At 54.0% G+C, this 17,116-nt stretch overlaps 1 protein-coding gene across 10 annotated transcripts in view; it reads right to left on the bottom strand.

The window, feature by feature from the left end:
- Positions 1-17,116, bottom strand: part of DNMT1 (DNA methyltransferase 1) — a 73,829-nt gene that overhangs the window by 11,208 nt on the left and 45,505 nt on the right. For 3 of the 10 annotated variants that reach the window (XR_010125019.1, XR_010125020.1, XR_010125018.1), the window contains exons 27-39: positions 14,744-14,917; positions 12,155-12,376; positions 10,191-10,383; positions 9,264-9,348; positions 8,940-9,068; positions 8,192-8,474; positions 7,822-7,963; positions 6,589-6,755; positions 5,982-6,159; positions 5,262-5,457; positions 4,294-4,460; positions 3,909-4,025; positions 2,382-2,472 (exon numbers count right to left, since the gene is read on the bottom strand). Coding sequence is in view for 4 of the 10 variants with exons in the window: in XM_054461669.2 (XP_054317644.2) it covers positions 1,833-1,867; positions 2,382-2,472; positions 3,909-4,025; positions 4,294-4,460; positions 5,253-5,457; positions 5,982-6,159; positions 6,589-6,755; positions 7,822-7,963; positions 8,192-8,474; positions 8,940-9,068; positions 9,264-9,348; positions 10,191-10,383; positions 12,155-12,376; positions 14,744-14,917 (2,188 nt within the window). In the remaining 6 variants the exon portion in view is untranslated. Of the gene's footprint in view, positions 1-1,511; positions 1,868-2,381; positions 2,473-3,908; positions 4,026-4,293; positions 4,461-5,252; positions 5,458-5,981; positions 6,160-6,588; positions 6,756-7,821; positions 7,964-8,191; positions 8,475-8,939; positions 9,069-9,263; positions 9,349-10,190; positions 10,384-12,154; positions 12,377-14,743; positions 14,918-17,116 lie in introns of those variants that run through there. The other 7 variants (XR_010125016.1, XR_010125017.1, XR_010125015.1 and 4 more) reach the window with 3 other exon arrangements.

The following is a 17,116-nucleotide window of genomic DNA, read 5'->3' on the forward strand; positions in this document are numbered from 1 at the left end:
CCATCCTGGCCAACATGGCAAAACGCTGTCTCTACTAAATTAACAAAAATTAGGCAGATGTGGTGGCAGGCGCCTGTAATCCCAGCTACTCAATCCCCGCTACTTGGGAGGCTGAGGCAGGAGAATTGCTTAAACCCGGGAGGCGGAGGTTGTGGTGAGCAGAGATCGCGCCACTGCACTCCAGCCTGGGCAACAGAGTGAGAATCCGTCTCAAAAATAAACAGGCTACAAAACACTAAGAATGACATATATAAATTGACTTCCTAAAAATGGGAGGTCTCTGTATGGCACAGACATGATGAGCCAGGATGACTGAGCAGGGGCAGTCATCCCAAATGCCCAGGGAGCTCCCAGCAAAGACAGTCATGTGGCCATCACAGAGAAAGGGTACATCCAGTGGCCACTGGACACACAGAAGTGTTATGTCACTATTAAAAAATGCTGACCAGGCACAGTGGCTCACACCTATAATCCCAGCACTTTGGGAGGCCGAGGCAGGTGGATCACCTGAGGTCGGGAGTTTGAGACCAGCCTGACCAACATGGAGAAACCCCGTCTCTACTAAAAATACAAAATTAGTCGGGTGTGATGGCGCATGCCTGTAATCCCAGCTACTTGGGAGGCTGAGGCAGGAGAATCACTTGAACCTGGGAGGCGGAGGTTGCAGTGAGCAGAGATTGTGCCACCACACTCTAGCCTGGGCAACAAGAATGAAACTGTCTCAAAAAAAAAAAAAAAAAAAAAAAAAAAAAAAGCTAATGGGAGGCTGGGTGCAGTGGATCACACCTGTAACCCAGCACTTTCGGAGGCCCAGGTGGGCGGATCAGGTCAGGATTTCAAGACCAGCCTGGCCAACATGGCGAAACATTGTCTCTACTAAAAATACAAAAATTAGCTGGGCATGGTGATGGGCGCCTACAATCCCAGCTACTCGGGAGGCTGAGGCAGGAGAATTTCTTGAACCCAGGAGGCAGAGGCTGCGTTGAACCGAGACTGCCCCACTGCACTACAGCCTGAGCAACAGAGCAAGAATCTGTCTCAAAAAAAAAAAAAAAAAAAAAATCTTTGCAAAGAAAAAAACCCCAACTAAAGAAGAGGTTTTGCTTGGGGATGGGGCGGCCGCGGCTCCAAGGGCAGCTCAGTGGTGACTTCTCTCTCCTTATTCCACCAGTCGCAGCACAGAGCTCTGCCTCATGGTCACAGGACGGCTGCTCTGCTGCCAGGCATCACAACCCACTCCAGACAAAAGAAGGGCTACCAGCCATGGGGAAGGCCAGCCAAGACTTCCTTTAAAAGGCTTTCGTGGAAGCTACGCTAGCAAGTTCCATTTGCATGTCATGGGGATCAACTCACGTGACTCAGTTCTGAACAAACACAGACAGACACCCGGAGTGTCTAGCTTCAAACGTGCTAGCTTCAAACTCCATGTGGGTCACCTTCAGCATGGAAGAGCTTGTTCCTGTCTGACCTCAGCCAGAAGTCCCGTGCAAATCACGAGTCCCCACCCAGGGTGGTTTATAGGAGAGATTTATTTGAAGAAATATTACAACATATAAAAACTACATAAAGTCTTAATTTCCACTCATACAGTGGTAGATTTGATATAATGCATAATAAAAAACTTTTAAAATCCAGAATGCACAAAGTACTGCACAATTTGATCACTAAATCATTAGTTGATAAGCGAACCTCACACAACAGCTTCATGTCAGCCAAGGCCACAAACACCATGTACCACACATGTGAACGGACAGATTGACATGTTAAAAACACAACATCAGTGCATGTTGGGGATTCCTGGTGCCAGAAACAGGGGTGACGGGAGGGCAGAACTAGTCCTTAGCAGCTTCCTCCTCCTTTATTTTAGCTGAAGGGAAATAAAAGGAAAAGTCACTCTGGGGAACACGCCCGGTGTCACGCCACATGACAGGCGAGTAACAGACATGGACCATCAGGAAACGTTAACGTACTGATGTAACAGCTGACCCAGTAAGTGGCAGAGTGCTAAGGGAACGTTCATGGAGACTGAACACTCCTCAAACGGTCCCCAGAGGGTTCTAGACCCAGACGCTCAAGTGAGCAGCTGAGGCAGGTGCCTGCTGAGCCAGATTCACCAAGCAGGAGTGAGGGAAATGGCCCCAGGGCCAGCCCAGCAGCCAACCTGACCAAAGGCCTGATGTGTGCAGCACGCCTGCTCTAAGCACTCGACACATGCAACTCACTCAATCCTCACAGCAGCCCCTTGAGAAAGATGGGGACACGAACGTGGGTAGGTGACCCGCTTGAGTCCCAGAGCCCAGAGCGGTGGCCAGCAACTGCCCCCACATGTACCCCCAGAGGGCAGTCAGGCCCCAGAGGAAGCCTGGCCCACCCCACCATACCTGAGGCACTCTCTCGGGCTTTGGCCAACATACAGAGCTTGATCTCCAAGCCAATGGCTTTGGCCAGGGGCGGTGGCACGGCATTGCCCACCTGCGGGAGGGGAGAAGGGCAATGCCTGATGTGGACGCCCAGGCCCGAGGCCCGGGGGCAGGTGTACTGCCAGCCCCTGCTCAGATGGAGGACAACCTGGGCATTGCGCCCCTTGGGGAAGGGTTCTGGTCCTGCTCACATGGGCCCAAAGCCCTTCCAGCACAAGGTCCTCGGACCCTCCAACTGGCCCATCATCCCGCCCCACAGCCACAAGTCACTGGGCTTTTGAAGAGCTTCAGAAAGACTTGAGACAAAGACACGTGGGGCTGGGAGCAGTGGCTCACGCCTGTAATCCCAGCACTTTGGGAGGCCAAGGCAGGTGGATTAGTTGAGGCCAGGAGTTCGAGACCAGCCTCACCAACATGGTGAAACCCTGTCTCTACTAAAAGTACAAAAACTAGTTAGTTGGGCATGGTGGCACATGCCTGTAATCCCAGCTACTCAGGAGGCTGGGGCAGGAGAATCACTTGAACCCTGGAGGTGGAGGATGCAGTGGGCAGAGATCATGTCACTATACTCCAGCCTAGGGGACAGAGTGAGACCCTGTCTCAGAAAAAAAAAAAAAAAAAAAAAAAGACACATGGGCCACCTAGACATGTTTCACTCCCAGCTAAGAGTGGCTGCTTCCCCGGCCGGCGCAGTGGCTCATACCTATGATCCCAGCACTTTGGGAGGCCGAGGCAGGCAGATCACCTGAGGTCAAGAGTTTGGGACCAGCCTGGCCAACATGGTGAAACCCCCGTCTCTACTAAAAATACAAAAATTAGCCGGGTGTGGTAGCACATGACTGTAATCCCAGCTTCTCAAGAGGCTGAGGCAGGAGAATCACTTAAAACCAGGGGGGTGGAAGTTGCGGTGAGCTGAGATCACGCTACTTCACTCCAGCCTGGGCGAAAGAACAAAGCTCCATCTCAAAAAAAAAAAAAAAAAAAGAGTGGCTGCTTCCCGAGAACCAGATTCAGGGGGAGGGGTGAAATGTGGTTTTCACAAGAACCCTGGACACTGGTTTTTAAGCAATGCGCGTGCCCTATGTTGATGAAAATACACTTAACTAAGACTAACTCATAGACTAACTTGTTAAGCCAACCTGACACCTGAGAAGCAGGTAGGAATTAAGGTGCTAGTTCATTTGATCCTACGGCGAGCGAGCTGTCGCCATCATGGGTTTTAGCCTGCTCCTTTAGTGTGACGGACTGTCCTTCTGGTTCAATCTCTGCCTCAAAAACAAAGAGTAAGGAACCAGCGTAGGGACGCAGCCTGACTCAGATGTCTCAGCACTGTCCCTCATGTGGGCCGTCTTCCCACTGAGAGTGCTGGGGCTACCCGGCAGCCAGCAGGTGTCCTCCCGGAAGTGACTGCACTGGCCCCAGCCCCACCTGGTGACAGGCACAGAAGCCTCCTTCCTGTCCAGACCCAGCGGGCGCCACCCCACTGACCTGCCGGTGCTTGTCCAGGATGTTGCCGAAGAGCCGGTAGGTATCAGGGAAGCCCTGGGAGCGGGCACACTCCCGCACGCTCACCACGCGGTGCTGCTCTGGGTGGAGCACACGGCCCTGGGGGCGAGAGGCGCGGTGGGCGAGGGCAGTAGCACCCAGGCCGGGTCACCGTGGGGGACAGGGAGGGAAATGGCACCGTGGCAGCGTCCGGCCATGGCCTTGGCCTATGAGCCTGTCCCATGGACACGGAGGGGCAGGAGGCAGAGGCCAGGTGCCTGGGGTCCTGGGGTGCTATCCCCCACTTGGCTAAACCCACACCTCCACCTAGTTAGGCCTCCAAGTACAGGGCCTGACCCAGGCCCTTGGATGCCCCCTCCCCACCTACCTGCTTGCCCATGGGCTCGGGGTTGGTGACCGTTGTGCTGAAGAAGCCGTCCCACTCGAGCCTTCCATAGAGGCCAGCCCAGTGGTTGTGCCGGTTCCCAGTGTGGGGCAGGCACCAGGGGATGAGGGTGTTGAACTGCCTGGCTGCGGGGTCGCAGGCTTTGCCGGCTGGAAGACAGGACAGTGATGAGGCTGCAGTTATAGGATGGGGTATAGGCTTGGGACGGGGGACAGTGGCTCTTAGAGCTTTGGGAGGCAGAGATGGCACCTCCTGTGCAAGGGGCCCCCTGGGGTGGAGCAGCCAACAATCCTCGTTCTCTGGGCACTGTTTTTATTATTAGTACTATATGTCGCGCTCTGTTGCCCAGGCTGGAGTGCAATGGCATGATCTTGGCTCACTGCAACCTCTGCCTATGGGGTTCAAGTGATTCTCCTGCCTCAGCCTCCCAAATAGCTGGGATTATAGGCGTGTGACACCATGCTCGGCTAATTTTTGTAGTTTTAATAGAGATGGGGTTTCACCATGTTGGCCAGGCTGATCGCGAGCTCCTGATCTCAAGTGATCTGCCTGCCTTGGCCTCCCAAAGTGCTGGGATTACAGGGGTGAGCCACCATGCCTGACCTGCTTTTATTATTTATTTGTTTTTTTTTTTTCTTTTTAGAGACAGGGTCTCACTCTGTCTCCCAGGCTGGAGTGCAATGGCACAATCACAGCTCACTGTAGCCTCCTCAACCTCCCAGGCTCAAGTGATCCTCCCGCCTTGGTTTCCCGAAGTGCTGGGATTATAGGTGTGGGCCATGAACCCAGCCTGCTTTTACTACTTAACATGGTCAGCAGCTACCTTCTCTGGGACACCCAGCCTTGGTGTGTCTGTGCCTTGCCCTGGCCTCCAGGTTCACGGGCCAAAGGCCCAGGGCTCTGCCTTCCTTCCCCTCAGCCCACCAGGAACCACAACCTACAGGCCCCACCTTCCACGCAGGAGCAGACCCCACGGAGGGCCCCAGAGCTGCTGCGGCCATTCTTCCTGTCATGGTGGGTATACCGCAGCTTCCTGGCCATGGTGCCGTCCGAGAGCCGCACCTCGATGTTGGGCAGATCGCGCCAGTCTGAGCCTGGGGCCAAGGGGATGTGCCGCATGCGGGCAGCCACCAATGCACTCATGTCCTGAAAGAGTGTGGGGGGCCCAGCTGTCACCTCATGTGAGCAGCATCCGAGCATCCATGGTGGGCTGGGTGCTGGGTACACCATGGTGACCAGGAAGCCCCCTGGGGCTCACGCCCATCGGGAAAGACAGTCAGGGATATCGCACTTGGCTCGAGGCCACAGCAGGGACCTGAGGCAGCGCAGGGGTAGGAGAGCGTGGGAATCTAAGCTGAGCCTTTAGGGTGGGGGAAGGGGAGTGGTGCCAGGGGATGGGGAAAACATGTGGGGAGAGGCAGCGAGGGGGAAGGCAGTGGTGGGTGGGCAGTGGCTTGACACCATTCCAGACAGAGTCCAGGACTGCGGGAGCTCTGACACTTCCCATGACCATGCAGGAGAGGCCAGGGGTCACACAAAGGCTGAGGACTCGGGAGGAGGAGCCTGGGATCAGATTCCATGTCTCCCCTGAGTCTTGGACAGGCTGACTGTTCCCACGAGGCTGCTGGGCTGGGCCTCAAGGAGAAGCCGCTCTGTCGGGGTGCCATTACCTTACAGATGTGGTCCCTGAGGATGGGCTGGTACTGTGCGCCCCGGAGCTGCCTCTGGAACCAGGACTGAGGCTCCCCGTTGTAGGAGATCTCCAGTGCCGAGGCTCCATTCCGCACCTCCGGCAGGTCGGACATCGTGTCTCGCACCGTGATGGTCCGGAAAGGACCCGAGCTCAACCTGCAACAGAGGAGGAGGTCAACACCTCTGGAGATGCACGCAGCAGCTGTCCGCTTGACACAGGTGCCACCCCCTGCCTGCTCAGATGGCCTTCTCCCGAGATCACAGCACTGCCCGAGGTCACATGGGTGGCAGTGTGTCTGGATGCCATCTGGAAGGGGGAATGGGGCTATGGCGTGGGCTTTGTGGACGACCACAGCCAAGCATGGGGCTGGCCGCTCTGCACGTGCTATCTACTAGGTAGGCAGATGATGCAGGGTCAGAACTGGAGACCACAGGTGGCAGAGCGCCATGTGGCAGAGCACCGTGTGGCAGGGCAGATGCCGTACCATCCTCTCCTCCCTAAGCCTCACCAGGGAGCACTCACGGGCCCCATGAGCTACTGAGGCCTGCTCAGCAGTGTGTGGAGGAGTAACAGGGGCCACCTACCTGGTTATGTTGCTCACAAACTTCTTGTCATCCACCACCACACTCAGCTGGCAGGCCCGGGGAGCAAACACGTGCAGTGGCTCCGGGAACAGAGGGAGCTTCTCTCCAGGGGCCGCGGCCAGGATGATGGCCCGCCTCCGTGTCTGGGCCACACCGTACTGACCGGCCTGTGGGGAAGAAGGACGGACAACCCCACCGTCAGTGGGACACTCCCAACTGGACTGGCCAGACCCACGCCCGGGGTCAGCAGCCTGAGTCGGGAGTGGCTGGCCAATGCGGAGTGCACTTGCAGAATCCCCAGTTACCCCGGCAGGCGGGCTCCTGGTCAGAGGAGTTTGGAGCAGATAAAGAACAAAAGCAGCTGAGCCCAGGGGGCAGCCACTGGGGAAGGTGGAGGCGAACTCTGCGGGCAAGTCCGGCCAGCTCTGAAAGCACTGCAAGGACCCCAAGGTCTTAGCACTCAGGGAGAACACTGGAGACCAGGAGCCCTGTCACTTCCCTGATGGCTGTGGTCACAAGGACACAGAACGTGGCTGCGACAAGTCTTGCCTGGTGAGCCTGAGTCGCCCTGAGGCTGAGCTAGGGGACTGGGTAGCCAAGTGCTTGCCCGCTTAGGCAGACATCCTGTGCTAGCATCTGGACAGCTGTTTCATTTTTAATTATGCCCTCAATCACTGAGCTAATACACAGAGGATGGGGGATGCTTTTCAGATAAGGCCTGGGCCCCACAGACTATGTCCATCCCTGTCCCTACAGACACAGCCACCTGGAGTGCAACCCTCGGCCATCTGTGGGGGTTTGTGTGCGCAGTTACCCAGAGCAAAACTGTCTTTTAAACCAATCGAACAGCTGCCGCCTACACATGGCTCTGCGCACCTCACTTCCCCTCCCCTGTACAGACTCAACCGTTCCGCAGTGCTCCATGGTGGGCTGCTCACCCTTCCCCATCAAGGGAAAGGAGCCGGGAGCCGCATGACGAGAAGCCCACTGTAGCCAGCCCTCCCAGGCATGTTCGAGAACACAGCTCAAGAGACGCTAGAGGTGGACTTGCTGGGGGCCGGCTGAGCACGCATCTCCCCTGATTCCGCCAGTGGGACAGAGCACAATGCCAGCCTCTGCCGCCTGGATGGCAGGCCTGTGCCACTGAACCCTGCCTTCAGTAAGGGATGGCTGGCTGCTGGCCAGGTCACATGCTGGCCACATCCGTCTGCCCACCCCGGCCCTGGGGCCCACCTGCAGCACGCCGAAGGTGCACTGATAGCCCATGCGGACCAGGCAGCGGAGGGTGAGCTTCAGGACCATGGAGCGCTTGAAGGAGACAAAGTTCCTGACATTCTCCAGGAGGAAGAACCGGGGCCGGTAGTAGTCGCAGTAGCTGTAGGGGGTGGGAGAGACTGCAGGAGTCACCTCCACAGACAGAGGGGAGAAACGACCCACTGTGCCGGAAGCCCCTCACGAATGTTATCAAAGTCTCTCCCTGGTGAGAGCTGAGCTGTGAGCTTCCAGGGGGCAGAGGCCTCAGTGCAGGGCAAAAATGACCACTGCTGACATGTGGCATAGCCCCGGGCCGTCTGGCAACACTGGGGGGCTTCTACCCGTTTACCTGAGGAAGGAAACCACCAGAGAGTTTTTGAACTTGGAGTAGGTGCGCGAATTGAAGCGGTTCATGCCGCTGAAGCCCTGGCAGGGCGGCCCGCCGCACAGCATCTCCACGTCTCCCTTCTGGGGTAGCCGCTGGCCGCGGGAGTTGGTGGTCTCCCCAGCCATGACCAGCTTCAGCAGGATGTTGCAGTCCTCTGTGAACACTGTGGAGCCGGGGTTGTTCAGCCGGAATGCCTGGGCTGCAGGGTCCCACATCTCGATGGCCCACAGCGTGTCAGAGATGCCTGGCAGATCAAACACGAAGCCATGCTTTCAACTCTCCAGAAGGAGATTTTTTTTTTTTTTTTTTTTTTTTTGAGATGGCGTCTTGCTCTTTCACCCAGGCTGTAGTGCAGTGGTGTGATCTTGGCTCACTGCAAGTTCTGCCTCCCAGGTTCAAGCGATTCTCCCACCTCAGCCTCCCGAGTAGCTGGGACTACAGGCACACACCACCACGCCCAGCTAATTTTTGTATTCTTATTAGAGACGGGGTTTCACCATGTTGGCCAGGATGGTCTCAAACTCCTGGCCTCGTGATCCACCCACCTCAGCCTCCCAAAGTGCTGGGATTACAGGCGTGCGCCACCGTGCCTGGCCTCAGAAGGAGATTCTTGAGTCAGGAAGGTGACCGGGGTTGGAAGGCGTTTCAGGTAGCACCTGCCCGGTCTGGGCTCACCAGGTATTCAGAGATGGAGCCTACGGGTGCTCACCTGCTTGGTGGAATCCCTCCGACAACCCTCCGCAGCCAGAAAACACGTCCAGGGTCCGCAGCTTGGGCAGCTTGATCTCTATCTCTGGCTCGCTCGGCTCACAGGCTTGGGACTTGGGCTTGCCCTTCCCTGGGGGAGAGAGGCCAGAGGCTAAACCCGATCCTCAGAGTCCAAGTCCACATTGCTCTCAAGCGCCTTGTTAACTCAGACGGCCTCGCTGTCCCAGAGTCAGTAACACCAGAGGTGGTTGTACACTGAGGGATTCACAGGCAGCCTCCAAGTTACAGAAGAATAACTTGAAAAGAAACTCATACAATGACGTACCTTTTCCCTTGCCCTTCCCTTTGTTTCCAGGGCTACGGGCATGGTTGGGAGGATCTTCAAAGCTTTTGGTCTTTGCATTATAGGCCTGAAAAGGAGAGAACTGCAATCGTTTGGGAGAGAAACGCACTGGTCCCTTCTCTAACACAGACTAGTAAGAAGGCAATTTGATAGTCACTTAATTTCTCCCTCAGTGGGGCCATGACCAATTAGCCACCAATAAGAGTAGTTCGACTTTGCTACAATAGAAACTTAAAACAATCCATTTTATTAACACTAACATTTGATCTGGCTGACACTGAAATGCCTATTACAAGCACTTGAGGGTACACTTTCTAGAACAGGAAAAAGTGCTATGCAGAATCTGCTGTCCAATTGGGCTATCCTCATCCAAGCCTGGGAGAACGTGGATGTATCATTTTAAGATAACAACACGGAAAGGCCAAGCCCCAACAATTTACAAGTCATGAGCTTGATCAGCTGACTCGTGGGCCCTCTCCATAACCAGGGCCAACCACACAGGCATGTGGGCTGGGCCTGGACGTAGGTGCCTGGCTCAAGGGACCCAGGAGCAGGGGCACCTTCTCCAACTCATACTAAGACACCAGTCAGGCTGGTGGAAGCTGCCTCGTGGTCCTCAATGTTCAGTTGCACCAAGACACTAAAACGTTAGGTTCTCTAATGACGTACTTTTTAAAAACCAGGAGTGTTAAACTCCGGAACTACTTGAATCTCATACAACTTGTGCTCTGGAGAACCCTGCTCAGACCCCCGAAAAGCTCCTGCAGAACAGCTTCACGTCAGCCAACCATCCACTTCTTACAAAAGCTGAAACCCTGCAGCCAAGCCGCCTTGTGCATAACCCGACATCAGACTCCTTCTGGCCAACTCTGACCCCGAAGCCTTCCCTCTAGCAAGCAGGGGCACCACCTCGAGGAAGTAGAAGCGGTCGGGGCCGCCCATGGAGTACACCTGGACGCACTCGGGCAGGTCCTCCCCATACTCCACGGTGCAGCGGCCCTGCACAGCCTTGAAGTCCACCACGGCCTCCTCGTCGCTCCAGTACAGCAGGTTGATGTCTGCGTGGTAGCTCGCTGGAGTGGACTTGTGGGTGTTCTCAGGCCTGCAAGCGGGAGAGGCCTCATCAGGAGCTCTCCTTTGTGGTGAACTTATGCTGAATTAAACAGCACCATCAGCACCATGTTCCTGGGGTGCTCAGGGAACTGCTGCGTAAAGACCCCCCCAGTTAGGGAACCACCAGGTAAAGACACCCCCAGTTAGGGAACCACCAGGTAAAGACACCCCCAGTTAGGGAACCACCAGGTAAAGACACCCCCAGTTAGGGAACCACCAGGTAAAGACACCCCCAGTTAGGGAGACACCAGGTAAAGACACCCCCCCCAGTTAGGGAGACACCAGGTAAAGACACCCCCAGTTAGGGAGACACCAGGTAAAGACACCCCCAGTTAGGGAGACACCAGGTAAAGACCCCCCCCCCCAGTTAGGGAACTGCAGGGTAAAGATATCTCCTCCCCACACTGGGGAACTGCAAGGTAGACTCCCCCCATTTAGGGAACCGCAGGGTAAAGTTCCCCCCATTTAGGGAACCACAGGGTAAAGACCCCCTCAGTTAGGGAACCGCAGGATAAAGATCCCCCAAGTTAGGGAATCGCAGGGTAAAGACCCCTCCCGGTAAGGGAATCATAAGGTAAAGATATCCCCTCCTCACATTAGGGAACTGCAAGGTAGATTCCCCCACAATTAGGGAACCGCCAGGTAATGACCCCAGACCCAGTCGGGAACCGCAGGGTAAAGACCCCCCAGTTAGGGAGTCATAGGGTAAATACCCCCCTACTTAGGGAACCGCAGGTAAAGATATCTCCTCCCCAAACGAGGGAACTGCAAGGTAGATTTGCCCCCAATTAGGGAACCGCCGGGTAAAGACCCCCCAACCATTAGGTCAGCTTGGCTGCCTGCTCTGCACGCCTGGCCCTGCCCTGCTGTGTCCGCCTGCCGGTAGCAGCCTCTCGAGTGTGTTTCTCTCGCCTGTACCACTCAGAACCCTTGTTTTATTTCCTGTTATTACAAAGGCTTCAGGAAATCTTTGATCTATGTTAGCTAAGAGGTTAGACAAGTGTATAGCTTCCTGTACAGGCTAGTTTCAGGTTAATGCCTAATCACTACAAGTTACTCAGGTCTTAGAAAAAGAAAACGTAATAGGCCAAAAGCTTAGGAAAGAGAAAAAAATCCCAGAGACAGAAAGGAGGACCTGGGAAGAGGTAGGGACAGCAGGACAGAACCTGGACAGTCATAGATGGACCTTGGGAGGTTCTCTGGGGCTGCCCAGACACTCTACCCGTTTTTTCTTTTGAGATGGGGTCTGGCTGTCACCCAGGCCGGAGTGCAGTGGTGGGATCATGGCTCACGGCAGCCTCAAATTCCTGGGTTTGAGTGATCCCTCCAGCCTCAGCCTCCCAAGTAGCTGGGATTACAGGCATGTGCCACCACGCCCAGCTAGTATTTTTTTTTTTTGGTAGGGCCGGGGTCTCACTACGTTTCCTCAAGCTGGTCTTGAACTCCTGGACTCAAGTGGTCTTCCTGCCTCAGCCTCCCAAAGTGCTAGGATTAGAGGCGTAAGCTACAGTGCCCAGACAGCTTAAGGATTTCTTTTGGAAAAAGGGCTCTGCAACATTAACATAAGGACCTAAAAGTGAGGGCTGGGAACTAGAATTCTAGTCATTATCAGTGCCCACCGATAATCAGAAACACTTGGAAAAACAGCTACTTCAACCTAACTGTTAGAACAACCGTGGGTGCTATGCCACAACCCTGTTTCAGGCAGAGCCTTCTAGAAGAGTCTGCGGCCTCGTGGAAGAACAGAGGCCTCTGCTGACCTGTAGAACTTGTTGACCCGGATTTTGATGTCAGTCTCGTTGGGCCTGCCGTTGCTCTTCTTGGGACAGAAGATCTCTTTGATCCGGCCAATTCGGTAGGGCTCAGGGGCATCCAGGTTGCTGCCTTTGATGTAGTCGGAGTATTTCCGGTAGTGCTCTGGGTACAGGTCCTCGTCCACAGGCTCCTTCCGTGGGCGTTTCACAGGACTGGACAGCTTGATGCTGCATTGAAGCACCCACTTGGCATCAATGAACCTTCCACCTTGCAGTGGTCAGTCAGGCATGACTGACCAGTGACAATAACCATTTAAAGTCAAGCACCTGATGAATTAAGGTAGGTGTGTACCCTAAGAAATGATTTAGGCTGGGCATTGTGGCTCACGCCTGTAATTCCAACACTTTGGGAGACCAAGGCAGGTGGACCACAAGGTCAGAAGTTCGAGACCACCCTGGCCAACATGGTGAAACCCCGTCTCTACTAAAAATACAAAAATTAGCCGGATGTGGTGGTACCTGCCTATAATTCCAGCTACTTGGGAGGCTGAGGCAGGAGAATTGCTTGAACCCAGGAGGCAGAGGTTGCAGTGAGCTGAGATTGTGCCACTGCACTCCAGCCTGTGTGACAGAGCAAGACTCCATCTCACAGAAAAAAAAAAAAAAGATTTAGCCGAAGATTCAGTCTCACAGTTTGAAGCACACATTCACCCTCTGTGCATTACTGGCTATGGTGGTGGCTGACACTGCTCAAATACCCCAGTCTCCTGCCTCACGACCACTTGGCATCTTGTGTTTCCTGGCATGTGACGTGGGCAGAAGTGACCAAAGAGGATGTCACTGCCTGGGGAATGTCCTGTGTGCTTTCCCGTGGGCTCAAAGACTGGCAACTTCTGACTCCAACAGCCGAGATATCCAAGGGACACAACAGGCGGAGTCCTCTGCTGACCTGTGATGGGCACCTCGTATGAGCAAGACAGTGGCTACTGTGGTTTTTGTTGAGACAGTTTCACTCTGTCACCAAGGTTAGAGTGCAGTGGCACGATCTCGGCTCACTGCAACTCCTCCTCCCAGGTTCAAGCGATTCTCGTGCCTCGGCCTCCCAAGTAGCTGGGATTACAGGCGCCCGCCACCACACCCAGCTAACCCTGGCTAATTTATTTTTAGTAGAGACAAGTATGTCAGCCAGGCTGGTCTTGGTCTTGAACTCCTGACAGGCATGAGCCACCGCACCCAGTCCAGCTTCTGTGGTTTTAAGTCACTGTGATTTGGGGTTGTTGCTATGATACAACCTATGCTACCCTGACTAAGGCTCTGATCTAGAAGCGACACTGGAGGCCAATGTAAGGCGACACGGGGCCTGGGACAATGGGAGTGTGGTCTGACTAGTGTGGAAAAGCTGTTCTTTGAAGAAGGCCTGCCGTTAGGGAAGGCGGCTGCCACGTTCTCCCCACTAGGCCCCCCAGGAGTCTGACGGGCCCCAAAGGCGTCTCTGTGCTGACTCTCCCACTTTGCCAGGAGCAACTGGCAGAAAACATAACGGAGAGGTGTCCCCTTCCCACCAAGGACAACCAGAGGGGGTAACGCACCCCAACTGTGCCGAGGCTGGAGGGACCCTGCTTCTCCAGTTCTCATAATTCACAGTAACTGAACTAAGGCAAGGGAGCTGGGGCTCTAAGGAAATGGAATTGTGAGCCGGGAAAGCATCTGGAAAACGTGGGCTGTAATTCCAACCACACACTCATTCTTAGGAAAAACACAGAATGGATCAGTGTGGAAACAATCTGTGGCTTTAGGTTTTTCCTGGAAGAGCCTCGATCCTCTGACACAGAGAAGTCATCTGATGTGATTCCCTCTAACCAAGAAGTAACTCATGTCCATTAAACCTTTACTTTAAGCCAGGTACTGTATGGAGCACTTTCAACTCACTCAACCCTTTGAGCCCCAGCAGGCAAGATCCCACTCTCCCACTTCACAGCAGGGGATGGAGAGGAGGTGTCCTTGGGCAGAGGCAGAACTGGGGAGGGCCCCCAGCTGTCCCTCACACTTCAGCCAGTAAGTTCTTTTTTTTTCTTTTTTTATTTTGAGATGGAGTCACACTCTGTTGCCCAGGCTGGAGTGCAGTGGCATGATCTTGGCTCACTGCAACCTCTGCCTCCCAGGTTCAAGTGATTCTCCTGTCTCTGCCTCTCGAGTAGCTGGGACTACAGGCGTGCACCACCACACCCGGCTAACTTTTCTATTTTTAGTAGAGACGAGGTTTCACCATGTTGGTCAGGCTGGTCTCAGACTCCTGACCTCAGATGATTCCCCGCTGCCTCAGCCTCCCAAAGCACTGGGATTACAGGCGTGAGAAACCACACCCAGCCAAACCAGCGAGTTGACTTTCACACTCAGCTTTGCTCTGCAATAGCATCATGGTCAGTCTACATTCCACGATTTATGTTGTCTGTTTGCCACCTATGCCAACGTGACGGCTAGGACAACAGCTGGTGTAGAGGGATTGGCGATGTCTGTAAGGAGGGGGACAACACAAAGCCAGCCTGGCTCGGCCTGCAGCGCCCTGGCCCCGGCTGCTCCGAGGGGGGCACTTACTTGAACGTGAAGGCCTCAGGGGGCAGGTACACGCCATCACCAACTCGGTACAGGATGCCGTTCTTGGTGGCTGAGTAGTAGAGGACCCGGCTATCCAGGTCCTCGAGCTGCTCCAGGACCCTGGGGATTTCTTTTTGCCTCATCTCAGCCAGACGGGCACAGCTCACACAGAATCTGAAGGAAACAAAGGGACAGAAACATAAGGCCCTGAGGTGGCCGGCAGTGGCCACAGCAGCTACTGCCAGCTTAATCCAGAGACTCTGGCAACCAAGAGAAAAAAACATTTGCAGATGCTAGAAGGAAGGGGTGGCTTTCTTGTGCTTTGTGTTGACATTTTGAAGGCACTTATTTGAGACCAAAGCCCAGAGAGAACATAGCCAAGAAAATCAAGCAACTTTTGAGTCATTGACACAAAAACCCTAAGATATCAATGAACAGGGTCTAGAATACGGTTAAGAACACAACACGAGCAACAGTCCCGAGTGGCTCAGTGAGGAACTCAATCCAGCAGAGACTCCTACTGTTCTCTCTATAAAGGCTCAACAGGTATTTGAGGAAATTCAACATTATTCTTGACTAGTAAGCCCTTAAAGGAGACTTGAAGACGGCCTTAAAAATAGAGATCAAGGCCCAGCATGGTGGCTCATGTCTGTAATCCCAGCCCTTCGGGAGGCCAAGGCAGGAGGATCGCTTGAGCCCAGAAGTTTGAGACTAGCCTGGCCAACACAGTGAGACCCCGTCTCTACAAAAAATTTTTTAAAAATTAACCAGGCAGGGTGGTGCATGCCTGCAGTCCTAGCTACTCAGGAGGCTGAGGCAGGAAGATCACTTGAGCCCAGCAGGTCGAGGCTACAGTGAACTGTGACCACACCACTGCATTCCAGCCTGGGTGACAGAGCGAGACCCTGTCTCAAATAAATAAATAAATAAATAAAAGAGGTTGGGTGATAAATAAATCAATAAATGAGGTTGGCTGCAGTAGCTCATGCCTGTAATCCCAGCACTTTAGGAGCCTGAAGGGAGCAGATGACCCAAGGTCAGGAGTTCCAGACCAGCCTGGCCAACACGGTGAAACCCTGTCTCTACCAAAAATACAAAAATCAGCCGGGCATGGTGGCAGGTGCCTGTAGTCCCAGCTACTTGGGAAGCTGAGGCAGGAGAATCGCTTGAACCCAGGAGGTGGAGGTTGCAGTGAGCCGAGATCGTGCCACTGCACTCCAGCCTGGGTGACAAGAGTGAAACTCCATCTCAAAAAAATAAAAAATAAAATGAAAATAGAGATCAAGCCAAAGCCAGCACGAGACTTATGGGAGAAGCACAGATGCCCCCGGGGAGCCCTCTTGGCCTCCTGGGTTTCCCTGGTTGCCACCTGCTCCTCTGGGGATGCTGGCTGCTGCTTTTAGTTGAAACAAGTGAGGTATGGAGGTTAAAAAGAAGGCATGGGGCATTGGACATTAAAAAATAAAAGCTCGCCAGGCGCGGTGGCTCACACCTGTAATCCCAGCATTTTGGGAAGCCGAGGCAGGTAGATCACCTGAGGTCAGGAGTTCGAGATCAGCCTGACCAACATGGAGAAACCCTGTCTCTACTAAAAATACAAAAAAAGTAGCCGGGCATGGTGGCCCATGCTTGTAATCCCAGCTACGCGGGAGGCTGAGGCAGGAGAATCGCTTGAACCTAGGAGGTAGAGGTTGCAGTGGGCCAAGATCGAGCCATTGCACTCCAGCCTGGGCAACAAAAGCGAAACTCTGTCTCAAAAAAAAAAATAAATAAAATAAAAATAATAAAATAAAATAAAAAATAAAAGCTTCCGTCAAAGCAGTCACCCAGTTACAAAAGAATCGAGGCCAGGTGTGGTGACTCACGCCTGTAATCCCAGCACTTTGGGAGGCCAAGGCGGGCAGATCACAAGGTCAGGAGATTGAGACCATCTTGGCTAACACGGTGAAACCTCGTCTCTACTAAAAATACAAAAAACTAGCCAGGCATTGTGGCGGGCGCCTGTAGTCCCAGCTACTCAGGAGGCTGAGGCAGGAGAATGACATGAACCCGGGAGGCAGAGTTTGCAGTGAGCCGAGATCACACCACTGCACTCCAGCCTGGGCGACAGAGCGAGAGTCCACCTCAAAAAAAAAGAAAAAAAAAAGAAAGAAAAGAATCAAATAAAAGGTTTCATTTACAGGAGAAAATATCTAAGAAACAGCCAAACACATGCAAGAGCTGGGCACACACTGAAGAACACACGGGAAGTCTTGAAATGGGAAGATGAACCCTGTTCCTGGGTAGGGAACCCTCTTACAAAGACAACGCCAGGTCATCCACACACTTACAGCAACTCCAGGCCATCTACACACTTGAGCATCATCCATAGTC

This window comes from Pongo pygmaeus, chromosome 20 (genome assembly GCF_028885625.2).
Source record: "Pongo pygmaeus isolate AG05252 chromosome 20, NHGRI_mPonPyg2-v2.0_pri, whole genome shotgun sequence".
Lineage (NCBI taxonomy): Eukaryota > Metazoa > Chordata > Mammalia > Primates > Hominidae > Pongo > Pongo pygmaeus.